The sequence below is a fragment of the Haliotis rufescens genome, unplaced genomic scaffold (genome assembly GCF_023055435.1).
Source record: "Haliotis rufescens isolate VD_foot unplaced genomic scaffold, xgHalRufe1.0.p SCAF_2, whole genome shotgun sequence".
NCBI lineage: Eukaryota > Metazoa > Mollusca > Gastropoda > Lepetellida > Haliotidae > Haliotis > Haliotis rufescens.
In genome coordinates, this window is record NW_025963890.1 from 73,444,825 (window position 1) to 73,471,791 (window position 26,967).

Here is a 26,967-nt window from a genome sequence, read left to right on the forward strand (position 1 = left end):
TTTTAGAGATTTATTAAATCAAATGAGCAAATTGTGAAATAAGCTGAAACAGAGATACTACTACTACTACAACTACTACTACTACTACTACTACTACTACTACTACTATTACTCCCAAAGAAAGGTAGTTGGACTGATTCCACACACTTCTGCACTATTACTTGTCTGCATACACAGTACACAATATTTACAGGGTGTTTTACATATCTTGTGTCATCAGACTGCGCTTCCAATGACATTATATACATGGAGCAGAAAGGAGCCAGAAAAGGATGTTGGGGTTGTAAGGATCAATTGCTGGTTCAAAATATGATCCTTGAATAGGGTAAACATACCACCGTAACCTCACTGTGTGTTGGATGGTCTACAGAAAAGCTTATGAAAAGTCACAGGAATGTATTGAACTCCCCGAGCGACCACTTGTTTTTACCAAACCTTAAAAGAGTTGAATTGCTGGTCAACGCAACTTGAGATGTATTCGCAGGGGCAGGTGATGACCTCGGAACACATTTCTGTTAGACAAGGAATATTTCAGGGCGATTCTTTCAGTCCTTTGTTTTTTCTGTTTGTCACTAAATCCTTTAATCTGTTTGCTTAGCAAAGAGGAATGTTATCATCCTTGACCGCCTCAGCACAGATCCCCAACACACCTCCTTTACATTGATGATCTTGAACTTATTGCCAATGGAGGATCTACACTCAAAATACAGATTCTGCTTGTCGAGTCCTTTCCTAATGATATCAGCGTGTCCTTTGGACTCGACAAATGCAACATTCTTCATCTGAAACACGGCAAGGTAGAAGAGGGAGGATCAGTCAGTTTACTTGGGGGAGGAGTGATCATCTCGTGGAAGGTCAGGCCTATACGTACTTGGGGATGCAGGCTAGGTACAGACCACAGAATGTCCATATCAAGGAAAAACTCCGGGCAGAGTACAAATGCACACTTTACAAAATCTGGAGTTCAGAGATGAACAAAGCCACAAATACTTATGCTGTACCCGTCCTTTCGTATTCTTTTGGTGTTGTTGATTGGACGAAACAAGAAATTCAGGGTATTGACACCCTCACACAAGAATCTTGTCAGACAATAGATCCCACCACCCTCGCTCTTCCATCAATCGCTTATATTCACCAGATATAATGGGAGGGCGTGGTGTGATTATAGTGGATGCTCTTCATGATAGAATTTGAACTGCACACATTTTGTTGTCTGATGATCCTCTTGTGAAGAATGTCAAGGTTAATTGATTTTTTACGTTTTGACATTGATTGGCCATGGATGTTTGTTCTGTCAGGTATGCATACATTGACATGGCTTTATCACAATGCTGCTTTAACACTTTGCCATTTAGTCGTGGTATTTCTGGCCACCCTGATGCTTTCGCACACTCAAGAAGCGTGGACTTCAGTTGTTGCGTCCAAGATATTCTTAGACGGGTTCCGTGCCTCCCCCTGGGGCAAGTCCCATCTCCAGTTTGGTTGGTTTGTATACCGGAGGATAGCGCTCACTAGGCTGCGGAGTTGAACTATTGTTTTCTTTGAGTTGATCTGTAACCCAGTAGCGAACCAGCTTTGGGGGTCAGCCCAAACTGGGTGATGTACGTTTGGTTCAGGGGAATAAATCCTCCCTATCTTGACCCACCAAGCAGAGGCGTACACCATCAGGCCATTAGTAGTAGAAGCACACGTTCCCGAAGCAAGAAGGGTCCAAGGTTGTTTCGTCTTTCATGAATTATTATTATCATTATGAAAAGTGTTAAAAATAGTGAATAATTTTGAAAAATGATAATAATTTCATTGCCAGCTTCCTCCATGTTCGGAAATATAATGGTTTAATTATGCAATGCTTAGAAAAGATTCAACGTAAAAAGCAACAACACCAACAGTGAAGGCCGTGCAGAATGTGTCCCCTGGAATTCCTTTCAGGAAATGTTAATGAAATTCCAAGAAGAATCACGTTTGGAAGGCACCTGACTTTCAATCGATAGTTGTTGCATGTGAGTTCCTCATATCGGGAAGAAGGCTGTATTTGAATAAGACAAGTAATTGTCAACGATTGCACCCCACAGGATTTATCATGTTCGTACACACGGCGATAGGTTTACTTGGTATACATTAGTCGAATCAGATACAGTAAATAGGAATATCTTATAAGATTTGTCTGGAATATAGTACCAGTGGGATATGATCAGCGCTTAATAGTTTTTAGTCATGGGGAATTCCTACCAGGGGTGTCCGCAGAGCTGACCAGATGGTCGACCGGAAATGTGGACATTAACTCAACATCCGGTCACTTACTTTGGACCGGATGTGGCTCACATCAGTCAGCGATGGCGGTTTATAGGCTGAGGGATGCTCCAAGGATGAATGCATCACTTAAGTTAGTTTCCTGGAGAGGCGGAGTGGGTAGCTTCATTATGCTATGTGTATTCAGGATGCAGGATGTATGCGATGCTATTCATAAAAGCCTTGATTCATAGTTGGAATCAGGAACAGAGGCGCCAACATCAAAGTCTCTACACGAACCGATGTATTTGTAGCTTGTTCCCCTTAATCTTTAATTTGTTGTCATGAGATTTTCAATGCAGTGATGCGCTGCTGTGTCGGAGACCTCAAAGACACAAACGGTTAAATAAAACATAAGCCAGGCGTTCGTTGGTCTTGAATACGGTCTCCGTCGAAGTTATTCCGACTGTTCGTGTCGCCTCATGAACTATGTAAGCGCTTGGATACGATTTCACCAAAGATGTGTGTAACGTCTGTCGTATGTCTGACGTCTCCGCAATTTGTTATTCCACATTTCAGACATTAATCTCCTCAGTGAGGGACAACAGTTCTTCCATGCAGACGCCCGACGAGTCTGCAAATTGTCTGATATCTATGAACGGTCATATATGGTCACAAGCTGCCTAACGCGCTAATGAAAAATCACGAGAGGAAATCTGGAGATGTTGTGATTCGAGTAAACAGTAAACGAAAATACGCCCCTCGCGTCTGTATTTGTATAAAGTCTTTAGATTGTCACATCTGGTCGTGAATGGCTTAATGGCAGTAATGATGACTGTCTGTGAGTGTAGCGTCGTCAGCAATTACAGCCTGTGTATCGGTGGTGCATTCGCTGTAGCGCTGGGCGTGCTTGTCAGACGCGTGAAATAGGCCAGGACCGTCTGACCTAGAATCTGACAAGTTTTACGTATTCCCCAAGCGTAACACAACCGAGACAAGGAACCTCATACAGACGTTATGCCAACATCAACATGAGTGTACAACAGACATACGGCCCGTGAAGATCCGGGGTAGAAAAGGTCTTCATCAACCAATGCTTGCCGTAAAAGGCGACTAACGGGATCGGGTGGTCAGGCTCGCTGACTTGGTTGATACATGTCATCGTATCCCATTTGTGTGGAACCGATGCTCATGATATGTCAATCACTGGATTGCCTGGTCCAGACTCGATTATTGACAGACCGCTGGAATATTGCTGAGTGCGGCGTTAAGCAACAAACGCACAAACAACAGACATATGTACAAGAGACGTTACAGATATTATTAGTACAATACACGTAACGGTTATATTATCAATAGACGTTATATGTACAACTTACGTTATATGTACAACTGACGATACAATACTGACCGTACAGACGTTATAAATACAACTGACGTTAAATGTACAACATACGATACAAATATAGACCTTACAGACGTTATAAATACAACTGACGTTAAATGTTCAACAGACGATACAAATACAGACCTTACAGACGTTATAAATACAACTGACGTTAAATGTTCGACAGACGATACAAATATAGACCTTACAGACGTTATAAATACAACTGACGTTAAATGTTCGACAGACGATACAAATACAGACCTTACAGACGTTATAAATACAACAGACGATACAAATATAGACCTTACATACGTTATAAATACAACAGACGATACAAATATAGACCTTACAGACGTTATAAATACAACTGACGTTAAATGTTCGACAGACGATACAAATATAGACCTTACAGACGTTATAAATACAACTGACGTTAAATGTTCGACAGACGATACAAATACAGACCTTACAGACGTTATAAATACAACAGACGATACAAATATAGACCTTACATACGTTATAAATACAACAGACGATACAAATATAGACCTTACAGACGTTATAAATACAACTGACGTTAAATGTTCGACAGACGATACAAATATAGACCTTACAGACGTTATAAATACAACTGACGTTAAATGTTCGACAGACGATACAAATACAGACCTTACAGACGTTATAAATACAACAGACGATACAAATATAGACCTTACATACGTTATAAATACAACAGACGATACAAATATAGACCTTACAGACGTTATAAATACAACAGACGATACAAATATAGACCTTACAGACGTTATGAATACAACAGACGATACAAATATAGACCTTACAGACGTTATAAATACAACAGACGATACAAATATAGACCTTACAGACGTTATAAATACAACTGACGTTAAATGTACAACAGACGATACAAATATCGACCTTCCAATCGTTATATATACAACATACGATACAAATACTGACAGACGTTATAAATACAACTGACGTTACAGACGCCATATGTATAACTGTCGTTATACGTAGTACATATATTATATACATGTACAGACGTCGTTACAGGCGTTATAAGCACTATAGACGTCATATGAACAACAGACGTTACAGACACGCGGCTCCCACCTCAACCTGCCTAATTTCGTATTACCCTGGTCGTGTAATGGGGGCTCACACCAAAATGACTTCCAATATCCATTAGATATATTTGAATTGGGTAGATTATCTGGGAGCACACACCTGACAATCGCTAGCCTGGAACCCCCAGTGACTGATGCTGGCGTCAGTATTGGGCATTAATTACCTGCGACATTAATCACATTGTTTGCACTCGGACCTGCCAATCACCACACCACCACTGACTTCGATCGATCTTTGGCCAGGAAATTACTGGGCTGACTAATGAAGCCCCGAAAAGGTAGGTCTGGGTAAATATAGGACCTCGTGGTATGCCCAGGTAACGGCTGATGTGTGCGGAGGATTGTTTTATGTATAGAGAGTGATGCACGAGGAAAATATGGTTCCAACTTGACATGCGATTCGATTTACATTTTGGGGCTGTGATTCTATTCATATTTTGGGGCTGTGATTCTATTCATATTTTTGGGCTGTGATTCGATTCATATTTTGGGGTTGTGATTCTATTCATATTTTGAGGCTGTGATTCGATGCACATTTTTGGGCTGTAATTCGATTCACATTTTGGGGCTTTGATTCGATTAATAGTTTGGGGCTGTGATTCTATTCATATTTTGGGGCTTTAATTCGATTCATATTTTGGGGCTGTAATTCGATTACCAATTGAGTTTTTTTATTCGACACATATTGGGGTTGTGATTCGATATATATCTGTCCATGACGACTAAATAAAGAAAATTCAGCTTAGGTTGTGATTCGTTTCCCATTTTAGGTTTGTGATCAGAGGTGGCAGTTGGACAGTAGTGTGCATCGCAACAAGAGACTTGTAAGGTATCGATTCTTTTCGCAGTTTGCGTCAGAAAAAGCAGTTATGTTTTGGCAGACATGATTTTTGACAGCCATAACACAACACGATTTTTTTGTCATTTTATAATTTGAGCTAAGAAACAATTATTTTGTATGAAGCTTGTTTTTTAGTTCAAATTACTACTTCTGATGATTGCATCACAGTCTTGCAGCCTAGTTGAAATGTTCAGACACCGATACAGCAGCTGATGTTATTTGGCTGAAGGTAAAGAAGTGCAGTTTCTATATAGAGCAAGAAGGTATTGGATATAAAAATCAATATTAACATTTAACCGTTTTCTTTGAGAGCATCGTGCCATTTGTCTGGGAATGTGGAAAATCTGACAGAGACCGTCTTGCTACAGTCATGGAACACTCGTCATATTGGCTCCAAGTAGGCAGGACATTTATGCATAAAACATCTATGTAGTCTGAAGGAGATGTCATGTTTTAAAAGAGCGTTAGTCCGAACATCATAGTCACGTAGTTCGTGACGCGGTATCATTTTGTCCTTGAATATATCCGCAATTCGTTAAATAACATACTTCGTCACGTCATGGTACCTAAGCCTTTTCCACGGTGACCTTGCATTGTGCATTTATATCATGGCGTCACAGCGTTGTAACTATTTAGGTGATGTCATAGTATTATGATTTATGATGTCACAGTGTGTTTCATTAATGATTTGCGTCACAGGTGGCCCAGTCTTCTAAGGTGTTCGCTGTGCGGAGTTGCGTCCCTTGGGAAACCTATGATCGTAGGTTCGAATCCCAATTCTGACCGATTATGTTTCTAGGTTTGTCGGTACCATTCCTGTGCTCGTGGGTTTCACCAAAGTGGTAATCGTCTGACAACCGCATCACTTCGGGATAGCTGACGCGCCGTATTATAACTGGAATAATGTTCAAAACGGCGTTAAAATCAAAACACTCACTCACTCACTCAGCATAATATATTATTTCGCAGAAATGTACACGGAATTCGTGATATCATACGGTTGTATGCGAACATTAGTGTGAGTGCTGTGCCACTGTAAATGTTACTTGAGATGTAGCATTGTACATATTGTTCCTGCTTTTTTAATGTTGTTTCTAGTATTGTGAATGACATTTGTGATGTTCTAACATTGCATGTAGTGTGTGGCCTTCAGGAATCGTGGATGCATGTTGTGATGTTTCTTGCACCGTACGTTTACTCTTGTTAGCAACGTATCTGTGTATATCACACATGTATCTGTGGTGAATATAGGAATAATAATGTCATGGTACTGCATCTGTATTTCAAAATTTCATAGCCTCATAAATGCTTTTATTAAGTGCACCGGTTTTTTTTCTCTGACGACCTTGTACTGTAAGTATTGTTTTTCATATTTACATATGTATGTATGTATGTATGTATGTATGTATGTATGTATGTATGTATTGCCTTATAGCATTAAGCTCATGTGGTTCTATCATATGATATCAACATATTTATTGATCTGTACGAACAACCCTAATAGGAGAGACAATAGTTTGACATATTGTTAACTTGTCTACATGTATATTGTTTGTGGCATTTTTACATTAGGAATTACACCCACACTGTCAGAACATTACAAATTCCGACCACAATGCTAGAACATTAAGAATTACACCCACATTGCTAGAACATTACAAATTCCGACCACAATGCTATAACATTACGAATTACACCCACATTGCTAGAACATTACAAATTCCGACCACAATGCTATAACATTACGAATTCCGACCACAATGCTAGAACATTAAGAATTACACCCACATTGCTAGAACATTACAAATTCCGACCACAATGCTATAACAGTACGAATTCCGATCACAATGCTAGAACATTACGAATTCCACCCACAATGCTAGAGACATTGTGGGCGAATTCTAAATGTTCTAGCATTGAGGGTGTAATACGTAATGTTATAGCATTGAGGGTGTTATACGCAATGTTATACCATTGAGGGTGTTATACGTAATGTTATAGCATTGAGGGTGTTATACGTAATGGTCAAACATTGTGGGTGTAATACGTGATTTTCTATCATTGAGGGTGTAATACGTAATATTATAGCATTGTGGATGTAATACGTAATGTTATAACATTGTGGGTGTAATACGTAATGCTCTATCATTGAGGGTGGAATACGTAATGTTATAGCTTTGAGGGTGTAATACGTAATGGTCTAACATTGTGGGTGTAATACGTAATGTTATAACATTGAGGGTGTAATACGTAATGGTCTAATAATGTGGGTGTAATACGTAATGTTATAACATTGAGGGTGTAATACGTAATTTTCTATCATTGAGGGTATACTACGTAATGTTCTATCATTGAGGGTGTAATACGTAATGTTATAGCATTGAGGGTGTAACACGTAATGTTATATCATTGAGGGTGTAATACGTAATGTTATAACATTGAGGTTGCAATACGTAATGGTCTAACATTGTGGATGTAATACGTAATGTTAAAACATTGAGGTTGCAATACGTAATGGTCTAACATCGTGGGTGTAATACGTAATGTTCTATCACTGTGGGTGTAATACGTGATATTGGTGTAATTCCAGCATTACATATTTATCCTTTGATTTACAGCGTTGTCAGAGCAGCTTGAAGCGGTCAAGTACTTAATAATATTCTACTAGCTCTATGTATTGAATGCTTGACGTTTCAGCATCGTCATGGTAAATTAAAATATATATTATGCCCAGTAATGTCTACTTATACTGCAACACAAACCCCACACACCCACACCCACACACCCCCTCCCCTAACCCACCCCACCCCACCCACCCCCCACCCCCCACACCCTCCTGCAAACATCAAGACTCTCCCAAAGTGTCCAATCACAACAGGTTCCCGCGTTAGTTTACAGATGCAATTAGAATATTGCAAAATGTATTTCCTGTATAGCTTCAAGTCCAAATCCCACGACAGTAAAGACTCACAAAGGGCATGTCTGACTCACTGTGTCAGCCTTCAAAGTGCTCAGTATGCACTCGTGAAGCATGGGGTGAACACAGATACTTTACCTCGAGGCGATTAATTTTGCAAAACCGTCACGATAACTATCCTTACCTAGACCGGACCATGTAGGCACGATATAGCCTTTATTACATGTATACCCATCGTCGACGATGTCGTTAGACCCCTCATGTGCTCCCCCCTGCGTTCGCTTCATCAGTGACTGCATTAACTCCGTGGAAATCGGCCCACGACAAGACCGCTGATTACATGAACATTTCAAGCCCTGGTAATTAGCAATGGTGGCAATTAGCGTTGGGGCTGCGGAAGATGGTACGATTTCAATTTGGTTAGCTGTCCCTGGGAAGACACTTGGTTCGTCATTAACACGTGAGTGATAATCCTGATCCCATTGCGTGGCTTTTCATGGCATTACCGTGTGAAAATTACTAGATGCATTTCAGAGCTTGATAACACAAAACGGACACAATTTCACTCAATAATCATCAACCAATAATTGTAGATCCCATCTTTGCGGCTGAAGTTTGAGACGAACTTGACACAAGGGAACAAGACGCCGAGTGTAGGTACTGTTAGTTAATGCTGTGAAAATCAATACACATTGTTTAGATACAGGGAGACGTGTGACGTCATGGCTGGAATATAAGGGTTGAATGCCTGGGGACCGTCTTTGATCCAACCTTTCCTTACATGTAGTAGACTGGAATATACCTTATGTCATTGATCTGGATAGAGCGGCCTTGATTGGAGTGTGTCAGCCACATGCAATATTCATGTATAATCGGAAGCAATGATGTAACAACCAGGGGTAATCATGCCATGTAAATATACCGATTACCCTCACCCCCATTCTACCCCTTCTAGCGACCACACCTGACTGATACGCCTCCCGTGGGGCGCCTCCTCATTTCAGCAGCGTGCACCAACTTCCGGGACATAGTCAGCTGGTGGCCGATCATGTAATATGTTAATATACATTATAACTTAGCCACTGCTGCCGTAACACAAGGCCCAGCATCCACCTACCATACATATCAAAAGGAACGGACGACGTTACTTTGCCTTCATTGTTACCATAGCGACTCGATCGCAGGAATATCATTGTGTCGACACTGATAGGACGAGGAATGTCCATATGCAATGCACGGGAACAACGGCAGATCGAAGCGGGCCGCATTACTGTGCAATAGCCATACTAGATAGCAAGCTGGAGGCAGAGTGAAGCGGCCAACTGGTGCCTGACAGCAGCGATGTGCAGAAGTACAATACAAGCTGCTTTGTTCCTCGTCCAGCGTTCAGATGGCAGCACGTGTACTGGTCAGTGATTTCCTGGACCTACCCAGTCCGTCAGTGAGCGTCTAACATGTGGATATGTGGATACACTTCTCATCCCTGTCTTCATAGGACAACGGTGTGTACAGTCGAGCGTTTTTTAGCTCTCGGTTTATGTTTTATTCAAAACAAAACAGAAAGCTTGGTGTATGGATGTGTGGGAGAAGATGGAAGGGGACGGACCACCGTTGCCTTCTAGATGTGTAGCGAGTAGGGTAAGTTGCCCCCTACGGGTGCCCCCCGCCATGTGCCGGTGAGGAGCGCCACCCACCCGTCATCGTGTCTGCTGTACAATGAACAATGCCCTGTGTTAATCTATTAATCCCCAGCGTATGGAATACTGTTGTGACCAAACGCCGTGCACAGATCCAGCATGAGCGACCCCGAGAAGGACGGACCCACCGACAGCGACAGTGCCGCTCTAGTTGTCAACGACGACGAGGACAATCAAAATACACCCAAGAAATCTCGGAAGAGGTTGTCAGGGGATGATCAGCGGATCCTGCTAAATGTTGGAGGGGTGCGACACGAAACGCACGTGTCAACACTCCGCAACATAGCCAACACGCGCTTGTGTCGCTTGGCGGAAGCGCACATTCTCTCCGGGAATGGGAGACAGGAGTACTTCTTTGACAGACATCCTGCCGTCTTCAACAGTGTTATTGACTTCTATAGGACAGGTAAGGTTTCCACTATGGTATAATATACGGTGGCATAGATGTGGATATGTGAATTATATGTCATGTCAGAGTTGTCATTTATAGTATGGCACAGTTTGGCTGGGTGCCGTTGTACAAAACAACCTTAACGGTACGACTGTCGTAAGTCTATGTTAAGGTATTGGAGTTACGATCACCTTAGCGCTAAGATCGCTTTGTACAACGGCACCCTGATTTGTAACATCAGTAAAAGTTATTTCTTATTCTGCACGTCTAGCTTCTGATCACTATCCACGGTAGTCCTTGGCAGTCCGTACAAACTGCACCATCTATTCGTAGATATTCTTTGTTACAACCCCCAGTAACCGTGGATCGTCGTAGATACGGTACCATCTAACCGTAGATTTTACCGTGGTACAGTACCATCTAGCCGTTGTTTTCCTCAGATACTGTACCATTTACTCTTGTATTTCCTTAGATACGGTAACATTTACTCTTGGATTTCTTTAGATACGGTACCATCTACCCGTTGATTTCCTTTGATACGGTACCATTTACCAGTTGATTTCCTTAGACACTGTACCATTTATTTGTGGATTTCTTTAGATACACTACCATCTACCCGTTGATTTCTTTAGATACGGTACCATTTACTCAAGGATTTATTTAGACACGGTACCATTTATTTGTGGATTACTTTAGATACGGTACCATCTACCCGCTTATTTCCTTAGATACGGTACCATTTACTCAAGGATTTCTTTAGACACGGTACCATTTACCAGTTGATTTCCTTAGACACTGTACCATTTATTTGTAGATTTCCTAATCTACTAATGGATTATATTTGGGTCTGTACCTTTAATCCGTAGCTTTCCTTAGATACTGTGTTACTTACCCGTGGATTTCCATAGATACTGTATTATTTACCCATGGATTTCCTTAGATACTGTATTATTTACTGTATCATCTACCCGTGGATTTAATTTGATCCTGTATATCGATAGCCTCGCTTCTAAGTCTTACATTTCTCATTTATAATAAATCCACCCAAAATTTAAATTTTGATGTATCCTCCTTGGATGCGACAACATGTTTTAACCCACCTTAGTGCGTGCGCCCTCCATGCCCGCCACGCAACCCCCTCACCCCACCTACACACCCGACCCTGAGATTATGTCACAGTCTCTCTACACCGTGTATTGATCCGTGTATCTGCATAACAGAGAATGTCATGTTTAAATGTCAGCATCACCTTCGTCGGAAGAACTTTAATCTGATTATAATAGGTAGTCTCCAGGGCACACGGGGAGAGGAATTCTGTCATGACAACACGGGCAGCGCCGCCATTACCGGAATATCAAAAATTCCCATCAATGCACACCTACCATGGGGACGGGCTACTAAACTGGGTCGTGTGTCGGGTGGTAGGAGAATCCTATCACACGAACGTCAATTTGTACCACCATCTGTCTCAGTGGTTGATTTCCTAGCGCTTGTCTAACGAGTCCCCGATGGCGATAAGCATTGTGATTAGCCCTCCGTCACGGACGACGGACGCGCAGACAGACTTTGAAGCGCCAAGGGGTACGCTGATCTTGTGTGACCCAAGCCTAGCTACCAATGTCATGAAAAACAAATCCTATTTAGACAAACATGATATTGTTGCTTGCAGCCATTGATCAATAGAGCCAGACTGTATCGTCTTGTACTGGAGAATATATCCTATAGGATACGCGGTGGTCTGCATGGGGGGTGGGGGTGGGGGTGGGGGTGGTGCAGGGTAGTGTTGCCCGTGGATTGGATGAGGGGGTGGGTAGGACGATACAGGGGTGAGGCATGGGGCAAGGACACTATTGGTAGTTGGATGGAGGCTGGGTGGGTGGCGATGGAGCTGTGTGTGTGTGTGTGGGGGGGGGGGGGGGGGGGGGTGGTTTGGTGAGGGTAGGACATGGGTTAGGGGTTGGGTACGGTCACGATGTATGGTTGATGATATTGAGGGAAGATCAGATGGGTTGCGTGAGGGTGAATGAGTGGGGAGGGGACACGACTGTGGTTTTACGTGAGAAACAGTTTATGAAGGGTGGAGCGGTTCGGGAGATGTATGGCAATCACACGACAAATGTTTGGGTCAAAGAGGGTGAAAACGCCAGCCCTAGTGTATGTCAACAGAACGTTCACACGAGATATTTCTGGCGCATCAACCTGTTGCTGTCTGAAGACGAAGGCCGCTTTCACCAAGCCATGAATCAGTAAGACGGAAGGCCAGCTCGACCTCGGGCTCAAGGCGAGTCGGCCAGTGGTGGCTCTAGTGTCCGTTTTAGTCAGATTCATCACGGATTCGTTATTGAAAGGGGAAACTGAATTAATCGTTGAGTCATCCTAATGGTTGATTATCCCAGTTTACAAATGTTTATTTGCGGTTCGCTACTTATGTATCAAAATTATTCACATTCCAACAGCTGCTGCGACGTGAGTTAATAAATATAAATTTCGTCTGTTAGGAGAGCATTCATGTCCGCACTACAAGCTGTCAACACATACGGTCTCTCTTTAATGAAACGTTGGCATACAAACAAACTCAGTTTAAATGAAACGCAAGCGAGCATATCTTAAAGCAAATTCCTAATGAATACATCACAGGTACAACGATGTGTGTTTGTGATGTTATAGCCAGTCGCAACACAATAAAAGGGGCGGTGGGGTAGCCTACTGGTAAAAGCATTCGCCCTTCTCGCTGAAGGCTCGGGTTCGATTCCCAAAATGGGTACATCGTGTAACGCCTTGTTTGGTTTCCCCTCGCCGTGATGTTGCTGGAATATTGCAAAAAGCGGCTTAAAACCATACTTGATCACTCAATCTATAATACTTAGTATTGGCTGGAGTTCCGCACCGTTAATTCATTGATATATTGTGCCACTCGGATGGTAATGCGACAAGAGACCGTATCCTGATGCATTATGCATGTGTTTAGTGATAAGTAGGTTAATACAATGTGAACTTGATGTCAGTTTACCATTCTAACGTGACTGCGTGATGTCCATTTTTGTTTCTAAACTATTCTTCCAGACCCGTATAACAGCTCATTTTTGTTTCGGCTAAATCAGCCGAGAAAGCAGTTTTTGTATCTATTACTCCGGTTTCCTGGAGATTAGTGTTTTTGTATGAATACTGTATATGTTTTTTGTGAATCCTGGATATATTTTTTTATGAATCCTGTATATGGTGTTTTTTACATGACTATCATATACAATACCATCTGACGGCAGTCGTGATCCTTTGATGGACTTTGCCCTATATCAAATTGTATACCACTGTTAACCATAAAACTGTTCTCAAAAACCCACCATCGTGTTATATGTAACTATATACGGCGTCATCAGGCGTTACACAACTGATAGTCGTATGCAATATCACTATTCCATTATTAGGTGTTCGGTACATGCCGAATAGACTCGAATTGTCCAGATGGTTTTCGATGAATACGGGAAGTGCAATAAGGTCTTGTTATCTTGAAGAGGGCACATGTGATCCAGTCGTCTAAGGCGCCGAAATTCGATGTGCAGGGTTGTATCCCTTGGGAACGCCAGAATCCTGTGAACGTGGGTTCGAATCCCGATTCGCTCCGATTATGTTTCTGGGTTTGCCAGGACCCTGAGCGTGCTCATGGGTTTCGTCAGAGATCTGCAATACTTCGGGTTTTCCTCCCAGATTAAACTGACACGCTGATATAACTGGAAAACTGTCCAAGGCGACGTTAAACCCAACTATCTCATTATCTCAACGTATCGCATTACATATCTATAGCGATCCTTTTATCTGGAAATCAACCGACGTCCAGCTTTCATCATATTTAGGTTCTTATTATATATGTATTATTTCATCTTGAAGTTAGCCTACTTTTTATTTTGAGCCTTTCCGAGAAAAGAACACTGTTCATATGTTCACATATCGAATGTGCTTGCGTCATTAATTGTGACGTCATTATAGATTACGTCAAAACATATGTGAGTATTACGTCAATAAAGATGACATAATTACACGTGTGTTAAGAAGTGTATTAACTCGTTTACATGAGCTAAATTCTTGATATATTCTGATTGGTGGTACTTACCTTTTCAAAGGTGTTTTGAATGTAATGTTACCCTAACGTTCTGTGAAAACTGTCTTTAAGTCTTTTACGTGACAAGGTTGAACATTCAACTGCCAAGGACATATTAGCTTCGTGATCTTTAACTCCATGAGGTTGTAGTATTGTATTATTCGACACAAGGGATTACATGTTATCTCTGACCAAACATCGAGATATACATCGAAATTTCAGTCGAGAGATCATTCGTAATTCTTCGATTTTCGTATGTTGTCAAAGTCAATCCTTTATCTCGAAGTCAACCCATGCCTGCAGCTCCACCGTAGATATTTACATCCCTTTATCTCGAAGTCAAAACTTCAGTCATATATATTAACATGAATCTTTCGTGATAATACGCCAGGGTGCTTTAAAGTATTTATGTGCCCGATCACTTCATTAAATCCAAAGTGCACTGGACCGCCTCCGTGGTCAAGTGGTAGAGCGTCTGCCATGAGTTCGATCCCCGGCCGCATCAAACCAAAAGACGTTAAAAGATGGTACTTGTTGTTACCCTGTCTGGCGCTCGGCTTTAAGGGGCTAAAACAAGGACTGGTCGGCTCGGAGTCAGTATACTGTGTCTGAGTGGGGTATTCATGTTAAACTGCGGCATGGTATCTCAGTGAGCTAGCACTGTAAATCGGCATCAGTCCGAACTAGTACAAGCAGCCACACACACACACACACGTACATGCACATCGCTATATAAGTGCAATAATCTTTGACGCGACGTTAAACCCCATTTCACCTCATCTCACCTCCAAAGTGCACTGTATACATTAAAGAGACATACGCTATTTGACAAAGGGGTCACAGCTAAACTACTCCAACCGAGACGCGTGTGTGTCAGCTCGCTAGCGCGTGTTCTCTGTTTGCTGTTTGACGACACAGATGTGACAAATATTATCCCGATACGGAAAGATAATCGCACTGAATGCCTCCCCGTCATTACCAATTCATGATGCAAGGCGAACGAGGCTATTATTGTGATCATCAGTCAGTTCTAGGGTAGCTTCAGTCGTCATAGATGACATTCATTTGATAGCTTGGTGGCATCAGCGAGGCTTGTATATTATCGTGTTCCATCTTTTTTTAAATAACAAATTCGTCAGTCCTATTATCACAGGGAGATGCAGGCAGATACCGGTCATCTGTACCAGCGCCATGAAAAGTATCGTAATATATTCAAGACGACCTATCCAGGAAGCTGTCTTAGCGCTGGGATTGGCGTAAAAGTGTCGTAGTGAAACAAATATAAGCTATGTCTATGTCTATTTATATTCCTAAATTATGACTATGATTATAATATTATGTATAATTTTATCTCATTTTACATTATTTTATAAAGCACTTACATTTGTGTAAGATATAGTCTCTCGTAACCCCCTTGGGTGGCATTTGTACTTTTAAGTTTTTAGATATTTAAAATGCTTTATTTAAACCCCTGCTGTACAAATGGTGAGACTTTGATAAACTATATTGTATTGTATTGTATTGTATCTATTGTCGAAGCTGTCTTAGCGCTGAGCTAACTTAAGTTTAGGATTAAAATTAAGACAGGGCCGGACATGGCTTAGGAGCCTACGTACTTTTCCCAGTCGAGAAATTACCCTTTGTTTGCCAAACTGTCGGGGAACTTGGGATAATTGACGTTCCCCTCTGTCGTACCCACAGTTCGCCATTGTGTCTGTTTATTGAGATTCTGTCTCGCAGGCATTTACAAGCGTGTGCATAGATCAATTGCATTTAAGTGATTGTGAGTTTCCATAAAAGCGCACGTACTTTGGCTTTTGTGTGCCCGTGAATCACGTGATGTTCACTCATAATGTGAAATGTCATTGTGATTAGATGTTGCGGTCAGGTATTGTCACTGTACACCTTAACGATATCTACGTTCGAATCATTATTTCCCCTTGTTTTGTCGGCAGTATATCTAACAAGGTTGATTCCTATAACATTCCTTCCCAAATTATCGATTTTTCTCTCAAGAAGCGTTGCAAAAACCTTGTCGCAGTTGTGGCTCATCCTGTTTGTTTTATTGTTACATGTTCAGCACGTTCCCCTCGCGTCTACCACAAGGGTATTCTCGAAATGTGGGTCATGCAACCTATCTGTTTGTGACATGTGACCACACCGATACATGACACATATTTCCTGTCCTGGTAGATAGTTTCCCTTGTGATAGATGTGAGATCCTACATTGTGACAGTTTACGGGGGAGAAATTAAGCTTAACGAACATCACAAGGAAATCCTGAATATATATTAATGGAAAATACATACATACAGGATATTTGCAAAGTTCTATTTTTTTCTTTTTCGTGATTTTCAACTCTCGGACTTTCTTGAAGATTTGTTTTAATTTAAGATGCTCAGAAGACATGGACAAATAATATTGTTATTGTTATCATCATCATCATCATCACCCGCGTTTGGACTCCACCTTGATAATCGATGCAATCCGATGTATTTTCTTGTTGCGTGTCCCCTTCATATATATTTTCTCCTCAGCGCTCTGATATTAGATCAAAGTCAGTCTTGCCCAACAATAAATGTATGGATTATGCATTAGGAGCGAAATTATTCAAATGCAAAGCGATATGTATTCTCTTTGATACGCTGACTTCAAAGTCCTATATCGTGTTTGGCGAGAGAATAACAATGACAGACATATTACGATTGTTCAGTGGGTGATAGCATTTCTAAATGTTGAACCATTTCTTTTATTGAAGAAATAACGCCTAATCCTAAACACCAAACCCGCTTGACTAAAACTTACGAATAATAAATCAGTGGATTTGAATTGCATGTATGTATGGTTGACACGCTCATCAGTCATCCTATCAAAACAGATCATTATAGAATGAGATGGCTGGATAGTGCATCCGTCAGCTGAGCGCGAAGGGCTCAGGCCTGGGTACATGGGCTTGATCCACCGGTCCATCAATGTCGCACTCACTACAGAATAACTATCGTAACGTTGATCAGTCTTCGAAAAAAATAACAGTTAAAGAAAAAAACATTAAAAAAACAGTTTCTGCAACAAAAACGGTATTTTTAATGACGGGGAAAATGTCCAGTCTCCGATAAGCTCCATCCATAAAAACAACATCCTCTCCTCATTTCCTTCTGAAGGTCAACAGGGGTGACCCCCGTGGGTTATACCTGCAGATGCCGGCCTATTTACAGCAGTGTTAGGTGAACGGAAACTGGACGGAGCAGCAATATCCGGGCAACATGCCACTTCCGGTAAACAATATGGCGGAATCTACGGGCGGTTACCAAAACGTGGTCATGTTGATAGCCTTTTTAAAAATAGTACTCTAGTAGCTGCTTATCTGTTTAAAACTTAGCAATTACTGACGGAGACTAGGGAATGTTCATGTTTCCAGAATGTTGCAGTTGGTTCACGGATTTTAGACATTGGTGTGAGTTGGAAGTGTTCTCAATGGGCGAATATATTCAGCACGGCTTGAATACCGTAACTATTCAACTGTCCAATCGTCTATTCTCTTTACCTTTGCTTGGAACTGTTACATCAGCACTTCTAACAAGTAGATTAGATTCCTTCTACGCAGCCTTACCATGCGATGCATTAATATTCTAGTCCTGGTGCAGCTTTTTGAAAGACGGCTCATTTTTCAGGAAACAAGTTGCATTTGTTTGCCAATTATATGAATTTATTGTTATTTTTGTTGAAATAATACACCAATTTAGTTACATGTATTTTATACCAATGAATAAAAACACACACCCACACACAAACACACACACACACCAGACACTCACAAACACACACACACAAACACGCACGCACACACACTCACTCACTCACTCACACACACACACACACACACTCTCTCTCTCTCTCTCACACACACACACACACTCTCTCTCACTCACACACACACACAAACACACACCGCTATTTTGCCTGTTCCGGCGAATAATTGACATTTGTTACTCTCCGGCGTGGACGTTTTACAGTTGTAACACAAATGTTTGTACTTTTACACGTCAAAATTATTAGTATGCTTCAAAATAGTGGCGGTGGTGATGCGCACTCTTCAACACCAACATGTACTGCTTTCACAATAGATTTCATCTGTTAAATGTCCAAAAAGTATATTTGAGATTATGCAGTATTTGACTCATGAGCCCTGTCAACTGGAACGTCCTCTACTCGATATGTTGTGAAATACGATGTGACTTCACTGTCCCGGCAGACTCGTCATCGGCTCCTGTGTTACAGCTGCCCTTCTCTTGTCTCGAGATGTGCTACTTGAAAGGTCTCGATTCTTTCATAGTTATTCAGTTACTCTGTCATGACATGACAAATTAACTATAGAAATATGAACCTATCGAGCAGTTCTTAACTTGTTTTGAGTAGTATATTTCTTATGGTTCAAGGACATGTTAACGAGAATTTACTGCACATTGTTTTTGTAGGCTTATAAAAGGGGTTCATCATGCGTTGATAATTCGTGATCACAATATGATCAGCTGTGCTGGCCTCTCACGCCGGGGTTGTAAATGGGTGTGTAATACCCCCCTGTTTCTGAGTGACTGTGTGTCAGATCATGAGTCTGTTGACACCATCCTACCCACAGACGGCTGCCAGGCGACCACCACCATCTTGTTGTGACGAGGTTCTCCCTGAGGTGATGGTCGATTTCAGGCTCACGTCATCAGATTGTTGTGTCTTGCCTTGACATTCGATCACAACACACTGAATAAGATGGATCCCATCCTATATATAGCAACAGGGGATGTGTTTTGTTGTTGATGTCTTACAGGCTCATTGCCACTATTGTCGACCTCATTACAGGTACTGCAGCTTGTCTGAATTTGGAGAGTGATCTCCCCTTATTTGTGAGGGGGAAGAGTTACCTGCCTTTATCTCCATGCCATCAAACAATTCGACACCATGGTTACGATACGTCGCCATATATCGCTACCTCCTCTTCTGTAAACTGTCAGATAACCCTAGATTGCACAAATGACATAACGGATATAGTTTCCTGGTGATTGGAATATAGGCCGTTAAAACAGTTTCAAAATATAAATATATCAAAATATATAAATTATTGATGTAAAGCTGGGAATTTGATAATCGACATATTTGACTTGAAGCGTCAGGCAGATACTGCAGTGATGTGACTCTCTTACCTTATTTTGTGTTACATTGTAATAGAAAAAAACTTGTAGTCAATTTTGTTGTAGGATCGATAAGACAAGGATCTTTGTTCGTCGGTGTGAGCTACTTTCAAATAAGCAGGGACTAATTATACTATTAGACTTCATTGTCGACAGTGACTATACCAGAGGTATCTGCAGTCCTTTCTGTGGCCTATCCTTTCCCCGAACACTTCAGGTAGCTCGCCAAGGTTAGCGAGAAAGACAGCGCATACGTGACAAAGAGAAGAATATATTCTGAACATTATACACACGTGGCGAATGATCACACACCCTAACCCAATTGTTGCAGCTGATTGCATTAGTCTCTGTAATGACGTAACCACTGGTTCTCTTTGGAAGCTGCCTCAACCCAATATTGTATCGAAGCGGATGCGTATTATGGCTTCAATATTTCGTTCATACCAGGCCACCGTGGAGAATGTGATGAATACATTTTGACGTCGCCCTGCCCCCCTTAACTCTCGACTCTCTCAGCTCCCGTCAGGCTCTTCTCCAAGGGCACAGAGGGCTCGTCAACCAATGCTTCACTATTTTTCCTTATTTCACAATCCCCTGGATTCTTTCGCTAAATTACCTAATAGCTTTCTACGGAATCCCTTTATCATCTTCGCGGAGAGCTCGGTTGGCAGAGCTCGCTGTGGATTGAGTTCCATGTAAGCTTGATCTAGAGCCATCGTGACAAGTGTCCGTGCTAGCATCTCGGGGTGTCGCATGAGAACGAGAATTGGAGTCTTGCACGCCCGCAATCTACGTTTAATATGTGATGATGTTGGTCTCAAGCGGGTGCTTCCAGGTCGTACATCGGAGGGTATTTGGTCATGGCATAGGTCAAAACAGGATCCATCTGACGCCATGGTGCGAGGACATGACATTGGATTGTTGCGTTCACTCCCTCCGCTCACATCATATTCACTTCCAGTCTCACGCTACTGGAGCCTACATTACATGATTGACCGGAGAAAACAGAACGTTTATTACTCTCCTGGGACTGGCAACACAGAGGTCACACCACATGCGTGTGTCCAGATGGACAGTCCTTCTCACCCCGCTGACACCGTTGAGACTGATAGGCCTCGCTTGCATGTTGAACCGTGTTGCGAGCCTGGTGTGATCGGGAGTAGGTCTCTAAGGACCGTCGAGTGACGTCATTACTCTGTGATACGATCTGAACAAATAGTGACAGCAAGTTGCTCGCCATGAAAATGCTGTGATGAATTGTGACAAAGTGGTGGTTCTCTTCGATGCTGGTGCTCCTGATGGCCCCTACAAAGGTTTTGATGTGGTTTGTTTTAATACTGCCAAGCGAGGGACGGAGAAAATGAGAAAAGTTCGACTTATTTTCAAATGAGTTCTGATCAATGATACTATTGGAACACATTGAGACTGTTTAAGTGGAGATTGATGATAACAATCACCTCTTACAGCAGCAGCCTCACGTGTCTTCAAAAACTGTAACACTCATGGCATCCAGTCATCGTGAATGTGATTGTTTTGTATATGACATCATTGTTCAGAAATGGTTACACACTATGTTAAACACCCGTACTTTCACTCTCTTGACGATAATTAACGTTTCGTTTGATTATCCTGGGACACTGACAGTGCCTTTAAAAAAGATTGATTTCACACAGCCTCTGTATGTAATACGCACATCTATTATACTTCCATTAAAATAATTATTTGCACTTCCAATAAAATATAGTTAATGTTATTGCGTTCAAATATATAACAAGTATTTCATTAACGATTTGTATATAAAAGTTCAACGAGCACACTTTGTTTGTCATGCCTTGATGAGTACCGCTCTGCTATGCCGACCTGTTTACTCAGAGCAGCAATTTACATCAAACCAATTTCATTGCCATAATGTTGTATGGCTGTGAGATATGAAATGTGTCTCCTAGCAACTACATAAAAGCGTTTTCATTCATGATGTCTATATTGCGTATTTGTAAATTGCCGGCAGAGCGTGTGAAAGAATTTATTTCTCCCTACTATCATAAACTGTCAAATCTTGCCGATATATCAGAGAAGTGGAGTCTTATTCCTCTCGCGAGGCAACAGTAAGCACGTCAGATGATCATGACATCAGTTTTTGGTTGCCGGCATTTATGGTGATCTCTGGACGGTGTCATGTACGCTACGAGCATCTTAAAGAAACGATGTCTGTATTTAGGTTATGTGCCTTCACTTCCAATCTAATGGGATAAATTACCCCACAAAATCTATATTTGGCTCGGCGTTAAGATATATCACTGGAGAGGAATGAGTGAGTTAGTGTTCAGCCGGGGACACCAGAACTGGGCTTCACACATTGTACCCATGTGGGTATCGAACCCGGGTCTCCCGCGTGGCGAGTGAACGCTTTTTCCACTAGAATACCCCACCGCTCTGGAGAGGAATGAATATATCCTTGTCGTGATAAGGGTTGGTTAGGGTGGGTCTCTGCTTATGGCAGAGATTTCTCTTGAATATGGAAGGGATTTTGTCGTTTTTATTTGAAGGAATAACTTGAGGTGAGGTGAAATGGGGTTTAACGTCGCGTCCAACATTATTGCACTTATATAGCGATGTGCATGCACATGTGCGCGCGTGTGTGTGTGTGTGTGTGTGTGTGTGTGTGTGTGTGTGTTACTGCTTGTAATAGTCCGAACTGATGCCGATTTATAATGCTAGCCCACTGGGATACGATGCCACAGTTTAACATGAATATCCCACTCAGACACAGTATACTGACTCCGAGCCGACCAGTCCTTGTTTTAGCCCCTTCATGCCGAGCGCCAGACAGGGTAACAACAAGTACCATCTTAAAACGTTTTTTTGTATGACGCGGCCGGGGATCGAACCCCGGGCCTTCCGGTCTCCGGGCGGAGAATAACTTGAGAATGTATTGGGTGTGGTCGTTTGACAATAACATCTATATAGGAAACAATATGTTCAAAAGTCGTTAACGGGTCTTTGAACAAAACTGACAAAGTCACAGTTACAGTCCTCTCCTGAATAGCATGGTTTTTACGCCGCTTTCAGCAGTATTTAAGCAATGTCACGGCGGGTGACCCCGTGAGTCGAACTATCCAGAATGTAACTCTACTTTGGTCGAAAATCCTGTCACTAACTATATGCTACCGACCGGCTCACAGAGCTCACAGAGCGGCGTAAAGGTGGCTGGTGACGGAACCAAGGCCCCACCGGTACTAAGTATCGGCAATTTGTTAAGCGTTTAGCACTGGTCTGGTTTCAATGAGCGTCTGGAGACCAATATACACGACAGACTTTTGCCTTCTTTCTGGGACATTCCTCAGACTTGTCCAGCTCTTATGTCGCGAAGCCGGAGCCAAGTGGACCATAGGATCCCCATGAGAGACGTGAACGCTGCATTGTAGACAGGTCCCTTGGGACCTCCGACCCCTATCAGACCCTAACCATCACCAGATCACGTCCACGAGGTCCGGGCAGGTTTACATAAATAATCATCGATAGTTGAGCCTATCTGTGTCGCGCTGTGCCTTGGTGTATTGGCCCCTCAGAGCCGCGGGATGGGGAATTTGATACTAGTGAATTCTGATTAGTATCGAATGTTCTAGTCACGATAGGATCTTAACGATTATTAAACGCAATTAAATTGGAAGGCAGGTAGTTTGTAATTGCTGTTGACAGATGTGTACATATTCGATATGGTACTAATATGGCATTTTCTCCAATGATTTAGTCATATTTTGACATTCCCTGGGCTTTGTTCCGAATGCAATCGATGTCGAGTCCTATGGCGCTCAGCACACCGCAATGCTTGACTTGTATGATAAAACAAGAATGGACAGTGTCCTTCTGTGGTTTGTTGGTCGCGCTTAGCGTCATGCTGGGTGTTGTCAGTGGTATGTTGGTCGTGGTCAATGGTATGTTTGATGTCAGTGGTATGTTGGTAGTGGTCAATGGTATGTTTGATGTTGTCAGTTTGTGGTATGTTGGTCGTGGTCAATGGTATGTTTGATGTTGTCAGTGGTATGTTGGTTGTGGTCAATGGTATGTTTGATGATGTCTGTGGTATGTTGGTCGTGGTCAACGGTATGTTGGTCGTGGTCAGTGGTCTGTTGGTCGTGGTCAATGGTATGTTTGATGATGTCTGTGGTATGTTGGTCGTGGTCAACGGTATGTTGGTCGTGGTCAGTGGTCTGTTGGTCGTGGTCAGTGGTCTGTTGGTCGTGGTCAGTGGTATGTTGGTCGTGGGGGATGGGGGGTAGTTGTTCAGAAATATGCCCCAAATGAATTAGTTGTTAGCAGTGGTGAAGAAAATATGTTTTTCACTGAGCACGATACCGTCCAGATGTGACCCTATCAAAATGCTACGCACGACCCTCGGGACGTAGGGTCGCGATTCCTAGCAGCTAACGTGCCCCACGGGCCACTTGGTTTGAACTGGGGAACGTCATCCCATCACAGGAGGAAACTCCGTTGACAGCTGCCTCATCATCGTTTACCTAAGGCTCATACACCTCAGAAGTAACATGGACTTGAGTTATTTATTTATCAATAATTCTTTTGTTTCGAATGGTCCTGGGCGAGTCATCAATGGTTCATGTAGCAGTTTTAGGTTATAGAGTGGCAATTAATAGTTCTGTTAAATGCATTGTTCATGTCAGCCGAAGATAACACGACCCAGTGATTGTATGACAGTTTAGGGTCTCACATAATTACGACCTTCTAGTTATGAAAAGAATCAAAGTGAGTAAACAAATTGTTTATTTCTATTTCTCATTACTTAGTACTATGATAAATTTAACGTTGAGGAAACAGTTTTGAAAACGTTCACTTCGAACCGCTGGTTTGTTTGTTGTTTAACGCCGCACTCAGCAATATTCCAACTACATGACGTTGGTCTGTAAATAATCAAGTATGGACCAGGCAATCCAGTGATGGGCATCATGAGCATCCTTCTGTGCGATTGGGATACGATAACGTGCATCAACTAAGTCGACGAGTCTGTACATGCGATCCCGTTAGTCACCACTTTGGACAAGCTTTGATTGAATTCTGCCCAGGTCTTCACAGGGGACAATCATGGTTGCTGAAGACCAGGATCTACTAGGGTCATGGCGGATTCCCAACATTGGTACGGCATGTGAATCTAACCCTTATTCGTGTTCTCCAGTTGTGATATTGCTGAAACGGCGTAAAACTATATCTACTTTGTCTAGGTATGCGAGAACCATTCGTAAGATCGCAAATATATTTCAATTTGGGCTAGATAAACTTTTAGAAAGTTCCACAATAATTCAGTATTTGACGTTTTTGGGTGATATCGTTTGTTTGTTAATGAATATAGGGTTAAATGTGGTTTGGTAGGCCAGCGGTTCGTGTGCTCGCTCGTTACGTCTGGTATCTGGTTTGATTCCGATATTGACAATATTCGTGAAGCCAAAAATTGGTGTCTGCCGCCATAATATAGTGCAATATGCTTAGGTGGCGTTCAACCTACTCACTTAAACCCGTTTTTACAAGTGAGTGAGTGAGTTAAAATTTCACATCACTTCAGCAATATTACTGCAATATAGCGACCCTTTTGACAAAGCAAGCAATCATGAAGTATAGTGAAGCGTTAGTAGGACAGGTCATTCACAACTGGTGATGATAACTTAGCGAAATAGACGATAGCGATGCGATAAATGTTCAGCGTAACCGTTTACTACTAATTAATAGACAAGCTCTATTTTGGAAATCGCTTAAGTGGGTTTGTATTATGCAGCTACGTCCGAACGCTCCAAATTTAGGCGCTATAATGAGCTATTTACAATGACATAACGATGCCCGGTGCAATAAACGTAACCCTGGCGAATATTACCACGTGATTGACACTCCCGGTGGCAATGGAATTACTCTAACTGTGCATCATTGAAAGCTTAAATTGGGTTGCTTCATTAAAGAGTATATCAGCAGATTCTAATCTAAACCAATTGGCGTTTACGAAGAGTAATTGATCAAAAGATGATTGCCTGTTATGAGGACATGCGCATATCCGCTTCTTCTGGTTCACTTCCGGTTGCTACAGCTCGTTTTTGTTACAAGTTCGATATCTATTGTTACAGTTCTGTATGATTTCAAACACATAAATGGGCATTTTATTTTGTTTCCGTATGTAGAATGGTGGAATTATTAAAAAACACTTATTATGTGTGTCGAGACCAACGTATCTGTTCGAGCACATTTGTGGCAATGTGGCAATGGCTTAATCTCGTTTCAACTACTATTTACAATTCCCCGGAGAATAGCATTACAAATTTGCTATTAGATATTCTAGAAATTCTGCTTTTTGAACAAAGGTTGCCTCAGGATTGACTTTTTTGTACACTATTTTCCTTTCACGTTATTTGAAATGACATTTTTCTTCCATTAACTTCTCCAAGCGTCCGCAGGACGTACAGGGTCAAAGCAATGTCCTATTTGTCATTCCAAACACGAGTTTGAGCACTGTGGGCCATAAGTAACACTGTTTTCCATCCTTGCCTTCAGACCAGCCGGCAGTGTGCGTCAACGTATGTTTTAACGTGCTCCGATCGATCGTCCACGTGATCCTCCTCGATAGAAATCAGTTAAAAGTTTGCGTTGCAGTTGTTACCGTCACTGCCACCTCGCGCTGTGCGGAGTGTCGTATGGCGTCGAGGGGGAGTCGACAGTAGGGGAGAATGTTCATGTAGCATCGAAACAGCAAGTTGTTGTGACTTAAATGTAGACTTAAACCTTGGATACATCGTTAGAGTCATCACCATGGCGTGCCACTGGCACATATATACAGTAACACATGTATAAATAAAAGCAAAAAAAACCATTCCATATTCAATAGAAATCTCTGCTAAAAGCGTAGTCGATTGGACGATTCCGACTATATTATGAACATGTGTTTATGAATCACTATCAAATGTAATGATACCAGGTGTTCACGAAAAGGTGAGCGTATCCTGCCCCACAGCGGCATCCGTCACAAACACATGCAAAGGCAAGTAAAAACATGGGAAATATGGTACAGATCAAAATAGGG

At 42.0% G+C, this 26,967-nt stretch overlaps 1 protein-coding gene across 1 annotated transcript in view; it reads left to right on the plus strand.

Moving 5' to 3' along the window:
* The first annotated feature begins 9,238 nt into the window (after positions 1–9,238).
* The window catches only part of LOC124133231 (potassium voltage-gated channel protein Shaw-like), a 104,774-nt gene continuing 87,045 nt past the window's right edge, over positions 9,239–26,967 (plus strand). The window contains exon 1 of the mRNA XM_046497544.2: positions 9,239–10,631. Within this exon, the coding sequence (XP_046353500.1) occupies positions 10,325–10,631 (307 nt within the window). The 5' untranslated portion in view covers positions 9,239–10,324. The remainder of the gene's footprint in view (positions 10,632–26,967) is intronic.